Raw genomic sequence first — 10,620 nt, 5'->3', positions numbered from 1 at the left:
CAATTAATGAAAGAAAGCATATGGATTAAAGAACAAATTCAATACATGAGAGTTTCAAAGGATTACATTGATTCCCCAACAACAATGAAGGTTTAGTTCACCATAATCATGGTGAAACTAGATGAAAAATAATGAAAGAATGAAAGATAGAACCCTAGAATTTGAAGAGTGGAGCTTGAGCATCCAAAATCCTCCTCTAACGGGTGAAGAAAGTGTGATTTTTCTTCGTTCTACCAAAAGATACTAACCCTAGTTCGACTAAAACCTTATATACCTTCCTAAAGATTACAGAAAAAGTGGCCCAAGGCCCATTAAAATGGCGCTCAGTGGTAATTACCGCTCAGCAGTTAGTGCGATTCTTCTATTTGACGTTCAGCTGCAGTTTTGCCCCTCAGCGGTGACTGTGGGACTTCAGAGTGTTGCTCAGTGGTAAAAGTGGCGTTGAGCGGTACTTGCGGCTTTTCTTTTATGCACTTTTTCTTCCTTTTCTGAGTCCAACTTCTGGCTACTTCACTTCTTCCATTCAATTCATCTTAAAACCTGCAAAAACAAGGAAAACCAAGCATAAAACCCATTCAACTCTCTTATTTCCAAAATATAAGCAAAAGCATGATTACAAGCTAGTTTCCAAGTCATAAAGATTTTCTTTAAGGTCAAAATTAAGTCTAAAAATAAAAGTTTTTCAACTGTTATCACAACCCCAAACTTAGAATTGTGTTTGTCCTCAAGCAAACAAAATGTAACTCAATCTTCCACCAATCCATTCAATGGTTCACTACATTCAAAACTCCTTCTTTCAAGACAAGTAATTACTCAAATCAGCTCAATACAAAGAATTCAGTCAAGATGCACACATGTTTTAGTGTTCACATAATCACATAATATCCAACAAATGATATTCTCATAAATGATCAATCAACTAAGCATAGATGTAAACATGTGCTCATCATGGAATCTTTCCTCACCAGATAAGTGTTTCACTCAAACACACAAGTGTATAAGAGGTCACTCTTTCACTCTACTATCATAATGTCACATGAATTAACTTTGCCTTTCATTTAACCACAATCAAACATATTCACAAGCAAGTATCATCACAAGGACTTTTCTATGGCTTATAATGTGGCTGGACTAACAAGAAAATTGGGTTTTCTAGATCACAAAATCCTTCAGTTAAGTGAATCATCTAAGCACAACCATTCTTCCTTCTTCCCAGCTTTCTTTTGCATTGAGCCTTTCTCTTTCTTTCTTTTCTTTCCTTTTCATTTTTCTTTTCATGTGCCTAACTCAATGCTTTTCATATTCCCCTTTTTTAAACCACCCAACAACCCCAAACTTCAACATTTATCAATACCACAAGATATCTTCAACTCAACTCAAGGTAAAGCTTTTCAAAAAGGGTTTTCTATCATGTTCAAAGCTAAGGGTTCAAAGGATAGAACACATTGTGCTCTGTTTTATTGGGCTAAAATCATTTGGCTAATAAATGGTAACAATAGATGGCCTTGATCATATGACACATACAAGCAAGTGATTCAATCATAGAAACCTGGGCAAATTCATTCATGCTCTCAATGTAATAGCATTCATTCACAAAAACTCTGGAGTTCAAAACCTTACATATAGGCTCATTCAACATTCCACATACACATCCTGCTTAGCATCATAATCACAATCACAACATCAAGCATTTATTGACATAGCTCGTGAACCACCACTTGTATATCAGCATATAATGTGCACAATCTCAACATCAATTAATGTCCAAGCATCATCAAGCAATACTCATCATGCATAAATCACAAGCAAACCATCATAGCAGATAAAGTTTCAAACTGAGTACATCACAACCCTATTCTAAAAACATAAGCAAATAAGTTCAACAAAGTTTAGAACACTGGGTTGCCTCCCAATAAGCGCTTGTTTAACGTCACGAGCCTGACCTAAAATCCTCCAGCACCCATCAATAAGTGCAAATATTTTCTTACCAACACCCATCAGTAGGAGTAGACAAACATAGTATCCTTCAGTAGATACTCTTCCACCTAAAATCCTTCAGTAGATGTAAACCCTGTAACAAGTTTATAACTAAAACAAAAATACCAAAAGTTCATAATTACATCACCAAACCAAAAATAAAAGTTCTTAAATCATTGGGTTGCCTCCCAGCAAGCGCTCTTTTAACGTCACTAGCTTGACCCAATAAAGTTCAAGGATCAACCAACTTCATCACTATGGACAACCGCTCTACTTCTCCTTCCAGATAAAGCTTGAGACGTTGACCATTCACCACCCAGCTTCTCTGTTGATCACTAGCAGATGGATCAACCAATTCAATTGCTCCATGTGGACGCACACTTTTCACTATGAATGGTCTTGACCATTTTGACTTCAACTTTCCAAGAAAAAGCTTCAATCTTGAATTGAACAATAGCAGCTGCTGCCCTGGATTAAAGACTTTTTTTATGAACTTCCTATCATGATAGAATTTTACCTTTTCTTTGTAGCTCCTGGATGAATCATATGCATGCAACCACATCTCTTCAAGCTCCAGCATCTGCCTTCTGCGCTTGTTTTGAGTTTTAGAAGGATCAAAATTCAAAAATTTAAGAGCCCACAAAGCTTTATGTTCCATCTCTACTGGAAAATGATATGCTTTCCCATAGACTAGCTGATAAGGTGATAAACCCATAGATCTATTCATTGCAGTCTTGTATGCCCAGAGAGCATCATCCAGTTTTTGTAACCAGTCCTTTCGTGATGCATCAACTGTTTTCTCTAAGATCCTCTTGATCTCTCTATTATACACCTCAACTTGCCCATTGGTCTATGGATGATAAGGTGCAGCTACCTTATGTCTCAGACCATAATGTTTGAGTACTTTTGCTAGCTGATAATTACAAAAATGAGATCCTCCATCACTAATAAGTACTCTTAGAGTTCCAAAGCGTGAGAAGATCTACCTCTTTAGAAATTTAATCATAGTGTTGGCATCATTTTTGGGACACGCCAATGCTTCCAGCCATTTACTCACATACTTCACTGCCATCAGTATGTATTCATTGTTGAAAGATGGTGGAAATGGTCCTACAAAATAATACCCTAGCAATCAAAGACTTCAACCTCTAAAATGCCTTGTAATGGCATCTCATGACCTCTTGAAATAGTCCCAATTCTTTGACACCTGTCACAATTCCTGGCAGGATTATGAGCATCTTTAAATAAAGTAGGCCAATAAAAACCTGACTGGAGAACTTTTGCTGCTATTCTTTCTCCATTGAAATGTCCTCCATAAGGTAAGTCATGACAGTGCCAAAGAATTCCTTCTGCTTCTTCATTGGTCACACACCGCCTCAAAAGATTATCTGCTCCAATTTTGAACAAATAAGGATCATCCCAGATAAACTGCTTGGCATCATGCAAAAATTTCTTTCTTTGTTGCCAATTAAGATCTTTTGGAATTACTTCTGCAGCTTTAAAATTGGCCATATCAGCAAACCTCTGCCTCTTTTGAATGTACATGAGTGTTTCATCTGAAAAAGATTCCCAGATTTCTGCTTCCTTGCTAGTAACCTCAATGTTAACCAACCGAGTTAAATGATCAGGAATCAAATTCTTGTCACAGATTTCAACATCAAATTCTTGCAATAGAAGTACCCATCTAATCAGACATGGCTTAGAATCTGGCTTTGTCAACAAATATTTTATAGTTGCATGATCTGTGTAGATAATCACCTTAGACCCGATGAGATAAGGTCTAAATTTCTCCAAAGCATACATTATACTAGGAACTCCTTTTCAGTAGTAGCATAATTCAACTGAGCATCATTCAAAACTTTGCTGGAGTAATAGATTGTGTGAAACACGTTCTCTTTTCTCTGACCAAGCACGACTCCTATTGCATAATCACTAGCATCACACATTAGTTCAAAATTCTGATTCCAATCTGGAGCTACAATCACTAGAGCCGACACCAATTTGCTTTTCAAGATGTCAAAGGCTTTCAAACATTCTTCATCTATCACAAAGGGTGCATCTTTAATAAGCAAATTACTCAATAGCTTAGCAATTTTAGAGAAGTCTTTAATGAATCTTCTATAAAACCCAACATGGCCTAAAAAACATCTTATTCCCTTCACATTTGTTGGTGGAGGAAGTTTTAAAATGACCTCTACTTTGGCTTTATCCATTTCAATCCCCTTTGCAGAAATCTTGTGTCCCAACACAATTCCTTCCGTTACCATGAAATGAAATTTCTCCTAGTTAAGCACAAGATTCGTTTGAACACATCTCTTGAGGACAATATCCAGATTAGCCAAACACCTCTAGAAAGAATCTCCAAACACTGAAAAATCATCCATGAAAACTTCAATACACTTCTCTATGAGATCTGCAAAAATTGCCTGTATACACCTTTGAAATGTGGCTGGAGCATTACATAACCCAAATGGCATCTTTCTGTAGGCAAAGACACCAAAAGGACATGTGAATGCCATCTTCTCTTGGTCTTTTGGATCTACCACAATTTGGTTGTATCCAGAGTATCCATCCAGAAAACAATAAAAACACTGACCTGCCAATCTCTCCAGCATCTGGTCCATGAAAGGAAGAGGAAAATGATCCTTCCTAGTGGCTTTATTCAACTTCCTATAATCAATGCACATTCGCTATCCAGTAACAGTCTGAGTAGGAATAAGTTCATTCTTCTCATTATAAATTATTGTCATCCCACCTTTCTTTGGAACTACCTGTGTTGGACTTACCCATTCACTGTCAGAGATTGGATAAATAATGCCAGCTTCCAAGAGCTTCAATACTTCTTTTCTAACCACCTCCTTCATGACAGGATTTAGCCTTCTATGTGGTTGAGCACTCGGCCTATAGCCATCTTCCATAAAGATCCTGTGCATACAATAAGTTGGACTTATACCTTTGAGATCTGAGATTGATCATCCAATAGCTTCTTTGTTGGCTTTCAAAAGGATAAAATCTTATCGCATGAAAGTTAAAAATCCACTTTAAGCATTAAACACTCTTATGTAACGTTCTTTCTTCTTCAACTATACTTTGTCTTATGTCAAGCCCTTTGATAAAATTCACTTAATATCTTTGTAAGAAACGTTGAAATGATTTTGCATACAACCGTTCCATTTTCCCCATAAATTGATTAAAGACACACTAGCTCATATTTACTTATTCCTTGTTTTCACGCTACAACTTAACATTCAAAAATTTTTCTTTTAATTAGTATTCCTGCTATCTTTCCTATAGTATGTCCACTCCCCTTTTTCTTATCAGCATGTGTGTTGACTTCCTTATAAGGATATATGCTGACTAACCCAACTTTTCGACCCCTTCTTAAAAAATGGTAAATTGTTGATTGCATATATCTATATTTTTTATTATAGATATGTTTTTTAGAAATAGTATACAATTTAAAATAATAAATTAAAATTTTAAAAATATATATATATCAAATTTACATTGGTAGCCTGAGAATTTAATTTACAGGAAGGAAGAGCGTATATTGGAACTAGAAAGAGGCCATGCACAGTCCATGGTGCTTTTTCAATAACATGAATATTAGCGTTTGGACGAACAGGAAGACGAAGGGAGTATTAACTACTTTACTACCTTTTGGCTTTAATTTGCATATTCAAAAAATGAAGTTACTTGACCGTCCTGGAGTTTTAATGCATGGAAGTCTACAAAAGACGTATCAAAAATAAATGTTTTGAATGAATGCGGGTGGTTACTTAGAAATGTTATGTTAGCTTATTTTGGAGGATTATGAACAAGAATTAAGTATCCTTATGTAGAACGAGAACAAAAAAAATATTTTTTTTTATAATCATTTTATTCTTATAAATATATATCAAATAAATATAAATCTTTCATTTCTACACTTACTTTATTATAAATATAAACATCTGCTACTTATGTGGAATTTTGGTTTTTGCAATTAAGAAAGTTTGTTTAAATATAATTCCAAACAAAATACTGGGAACGAAAAATAAAACCCTAAGAACTCAAACGTCGTCCAATCTCAAAAGAGACAAAAGCATCAATAGCAGCATACTGCACCTGTTCATCACTGAGCCACCCATTGTCCCACCTACTCCTACTGATCTCCTTGGGCTTATCAACCTCCAGGCCCAACACCCTCAGGCCCAGTGTCTTCAGCCCAGCGGTGTTCAACGCAGGGTCACCGAGCTTCTCCACGGCGAGGGAGCCAAGTTCGAGGAAGTTGGCTACGCGGAGAGAGCAATCTTCTAGAAGCTTCTGCACGTCGCCTTGGATCCCAACACCCACAAAGGTGTGGTTGGCGTCGCCGAGGAAGGAAACGAGGGAAAGAGGAACGAAGGGAGCGTGAAGTATTTGAAAGACAAGGCAGCGACGGTCCACGCAGAGTTGGAGGGTGGCGACTGGGTTGTTCATGTCGCGGCGGAAGTTGGGGCGCCACTCGATGTCGAGGCCCACCAAGAGAGTGCTTCGACGGTAGTGCCGGCGGAGGATATCAGAGATCCAGGAGTGGACTTCGGAGGGGTTGGAGGTGAGGAGGGTGAGGATGGTGTCGGAGTGGAAGGTGACGTTGTAGAGGTTGCGGTGTGAGATATTCAACGGCGGTATGCGGTTTCGGTCGTGGTTTCCCATGCCTCGTTGTTCTATTCCACCACTGTTGTGTTGTGATGACCAAATGTTAGACTATATATCTATATATAGAGAGAGAGAGAGAGAAACATAAGCTATTGTGTATATTATGATATCTTATTTTAATGAGCTCAAAATTAATATTTATACTAATTTATAACTTTTAAATATAGTCATTCTATTTTATTTTTATATTATATTATATATATACATATAATTTTTTTTATTTATATATATAATCTACAATATATATATATATATATATATATATATATATATATATATATATATACATACACGAAATTTGAAAGAACATATTAAATTATAAATTTGATGAAAGAATAAAGTAGTTGAAGAATGTATACTTACCTTTAGGACGGATAATTTTTATATTTTTTAACTTTAAAATATAATTAAAAGCAAAATAAAACTTACTAAATTTGTAGATTTTATAATATAATTTTGAATAGTTGCGAAGAACATGCAAATAGTTGAGAGTTACGTAAGTTATAATAAAATTCCGAAAATAACTGCTTTTGATAGTTCAATTCTATTTACTTTGTGAAAATTCTCTAGTTTCTTAATATTGATGAATAAAAATTGTATCAATTGAAACTAGGAAAATATTAGCAGAAATTCATAGTTTTCTTGAGAAAATCAATTATTAGAATATTACACATAAACAAGAGGTATTATATTTCTTTGAAGTAAAATAATATTCTCTCTTTTATATTATCAATACTGAATAAAAATCGAGAACAAAAAGAAGTTGGCGGTAGAATTTTCAAATAAGCTATTACATGAAAACTTTATTAAAATAAAACTAAAAAAAAGGAAAAATAGGAGAGAAATACATCGAGTTTATGCAAAAAAGAAAAATTAACTAATTCAAGTCCATTTAAGAATTATCAAGATTATATGTTTAATTCATTGAAGACAAATTGTAGTTTTAAAAGAAAAATATCAGTCAACTAAATTTTAATAAATTAAGTGTAACGAGAGATAGGAAGATAAATTCATCAAGAAGAGTGAGACTCTTATTTCAATTAAAATTGTTAAGTCCTAATTATATGGAATCGAATAAGATCTTCGCAAACGCATTTTAAGTACTATGTAATAACAAAAATAACTATAAAAATAGGTCTATAAATAGAAATTTGGTTTACATATTTTCGAAGTGACAAAATAGAAACTCATATTAGGAGATAACTAATAGAACGACGATACTTGTGTCTTTTTCTCCTTATTTTCTTTATCAATTATTCAAGTTTTTAATATTTCCTTGATTGAGACTTGTTATTTTTCACATTCTTACATAATTTTTTCTTGACCGTTGGTTGTATGTAGGTCTACTATTATTTCTATAAATCTTTGCACTAACTAATCAAATCTAATGAAACTTATCGCAAACATTTTAATTTGCATTGCTGTTTACTTCTTTCCAAATTCACTTATACAAAATATTTTATTTTTTATATGTATTCATAAAATCTAAGGTACATGAGTATGAAGGTAATTTCTTTTCTTTACAGGTATTTCGTGGAAGTTTACTCTATTTTATAAGTTTAAATTGCCATTTTACCGAAATTTAAACTTTTTTAAGATGGAGTTTAAATAAATATAATTTACAATAAAGTCAAAATTTCATTAAACAAAATATGGAATTTTAATCGATTAAATTGAAATTAAATTTTACATACGCATCTCCATTAAGAAAAATTTAATATACTAATCCGTTCCAATCGATTAAACAGATTTTTTATGCTCCTTTTTATAACTTTATGAAACTCTCCTTATTCCCTTTGGAAAAAACTCTCTTTTAATGGAACCTTTTCATTATACATTGTCAATTCGTAAATGGTAACATATTTTCAATATTAGTTAGGGAAAAGGCGATGAACGCTTCGTAAATGGTAACATATTTACGTTTCCAATATAAATACTTAAAATGCCTAAAAAGCCTCTTCTGTGAAAACAAAAGAGAGATACTTAAGCATTTTACAACAAAAAGTTTAGATACTTTTTTTTTTCCTGTACAATGGCTGTTGTTGGAAGTGAGGAATGTATTACCTTTTGAAGCTTATGGTACTCAAAGAAGAAAGCAAAGTTATCTTTGCCGAGGCAGGGAAGGACTTTGTGGATGTTCTTTTTAGTTTCTTGACATTGCCTTTAGGAACTATTGCAAGAGTTGTGCGTAAAGAGTCTAAGTTGCAGTCGTCTGAAGTTGCATCCACTAGTAAAAAAAGTGGTTTCTAACGCGCCATATACGCTTCGGTTACGCAAAAATTGAAACGTAAACACATATATACCTCGGTTACTTTTTAAACGAAGTAGAATGAAGATACTGCATCAGTTACCAGAAGAGCCGAGTCCTATACCTCAGCTCTAAACACTACAAATCAGACCTTTCTGTTTGACAACTTTTTGAAAAGCTCTATTGCCTCGGTTTGTAAGGCAACCGATGCATGTGCATGTCAGGTTTATCCCCTGCAAGTCCTCTGCAAGCTAGGCTTTTCGCCTGAAGAACTGACAACTCTGCTACGTCAGGCCTAAGGCATCGGTTCGTTGAGGAACCGAGGTCCTTGATGCACACTTTACACCTCACGTTTTGCTTTTAACTAGTTCCATATTGTGCTATGACTTCGGGTTGTTGAGTAACCAAGGTAGTAGCTCCATTAATTTTCTAAACTTAACCTGCACACGTTCCATTTGCGTCTCAGCAGCTTCTTCTTCCTCTCGTGCATGCTCTCTCATAGCTCTGCGTTTGTTCGTCTTCGTTGTGCTCTCTCTGCGGTTGCGTCCACCGGTGCCACTCCTTGTCTCGTCGCGCCGCCCCCTGTGCTGTCGGTGGTCTCGCCTGCCTCCTTCTAGCTAGTGCTCACGCCCGTCGCTGCTGGTTTTCGTTCTTGGGCGCACCTCCTCCCTTCACCTTCACGCCTCCTCCCTTCGCCGTCATGCCTCCTCCCTTCCCCGTCGTGCCACTGGTGCCCCGCCGTTGCTGCCTGCGGTGCCTCCAACGAGTCCACTCTTTTCTCTCCGTTGTAACCTCCGCCGCTGCTACCTCCGCCACTGCTGGCTCCGTCGCTGCTGCCTCCACCACTGTTTCCTCTATGGTTGTTTCAATCTTGCTGAGGTTGGTTGATTGTGTTTTTGGTGATAATAATGGGTGGACGAAAAAATTGGTTGATTTTTTGCTGATAATAATTGGTGCAGGCAGAAAGAGTTGTGTTTTTGTTGATTGTGTTTTTGGTGATTGTGTTTTGGGTGATTGTGTTTTTGGTGATTGTGTTTTTGCTGCCTCCACCGCTGTTTCAAAATCTATGCTTGCAGGTCAGATAAATCGATTTTATTAGTGTAGGTCACTCCTTTATAGAACAAGGAACATTTTCATTATTAGTTTATTAGTCATGGATTACAATATTTATTTTGTATTGTAATAAGTTGTCCTTTATAAGTTACTATAGCTGCCTTTTCTTCCAAATAATGGCCATGACCGCGGACCGTATTACTTAATGGGATGGCCTATTTGACGTTCTATACAAGTTGGAATAGCTAAGAGTGTAAATAATTAATCATGGATAAAATTCTAAAAGGTTTAAATTCAAACATAAAATCATGAAAGTTTTAAATAATAATAATAAAAAGATTTCAAATATAAACTTAAAATTTTGATTTCCTTCACACACTCTATTTTTAAACTTTTTGATGAGTAGAAGAAGTTGAAAGTATTATCTAGAACAACTTTTAAAAACTAAGTTGGATTGTGAAAAACACAATTATCAACATTAGATGCATTTAGACAATCATAGCAAACAACATAAATGTGAAAACCAACATATAGAGAAGTATGAAAAACTCAAGCAATTATCAAAGGCAAGATGGGAGAAGCATAAAGAGTGACAATTACGTAATCTATTAGTTATTTGATGATAAGATTATAAGCTAAACAATATTGAAATAAGGTTTGAG

General features: G+C 35.3%; 2 protein-coding genes across 2 annotated transcripts; both read right to left on the bottom strand.

Annotated features, from left to right (window-relative positions):
• Positions 1-2,209: 2,209 nt before the first annotated feature.
• Positions 2,210-4,244, bottom strand: LOC148197518 (uncharacterized). Its single transcript, XM_088114855.1, has 3 exons — positions 3,786-4,244; positions 3,466-3,615; positions 2,210-2,827 (listed from the first exon to the last, which is right to left on the bottom strand). Exons 1-3 carry the CDS (start codon positions 4,242-4,244, stop codon positions 2,210-2,212), a joined length of 1,227 nt encoding a protein of 408 aa, XP_087970981.1.
• A 1,607-nt stretch (positions 4,245-5,851) lies between these two features.
• On the bottom strand, positions 5,852-6,682 carry LOC124822635 (3'-5' exonuclease-like). The gene has a single exon (XM_047294662.2). The coding sequence runs from the start codon at positions 6,652-6,654 to the stop codon at positions 6,022-6,024; it is 633 nt and encodes a 210-aa protein (XP_047150618.1). The 5' UTR covers positions 6,655-6,682; the 3' UTR covers positions 5,852-6,021.
• Between the last annotated feature and the right edge of the window lie 3,938 nt (positions 6,683-10,620).

This window comes from Vigna umbellata, chromosome 5, assembly GCF_029865625.1.
Source record: "Vigna umbellata cultivar VRB3 chromosome 5, Vumbellata_1.0, whole genome shotgun sequence".
Lineage (NCBI taxonomy): Eukaryota > Viridiplantae > Streptophyta > Magnoliopsida > Fabales > Fabaceae > Vigna > Vigna umbellata.
The sequence above is the reverse complement of the archived record's forward strand: the minus strand, read 5'-3'. Positions and strand labels throughout refer to the sequence as shown.

Coding starts and splice junctions, on each gene's coding strand:
- LOC124822635 (XM_047294662.2), bottom strand. CDS start 6,654: ATGGGAAACCACGACCGAAACCGCATACCGCCGTTGAATATCTCACAC.
- LOC148197518 (XM_088114855.1), bottom strand. CDS start 4,244: ATGGTAACGGAAGGAATTGTGTTGGGACACAAGATTTCTGCAAAGGGG. Junction 3,616..3,785: donor CTACTGAAAAGGAGTTCCTA/GTATAATGTATG, acceptor ATCTGTGACAAG/AATTTGATTCCTGATCATTT. Junction 2,828..3,465: donor CCAATTTTAAAGCTGCAGAA/GTAATTCCAAAA, acceptor TATCATCCATAG/ACCAATGGGCAAGTTGAGGT.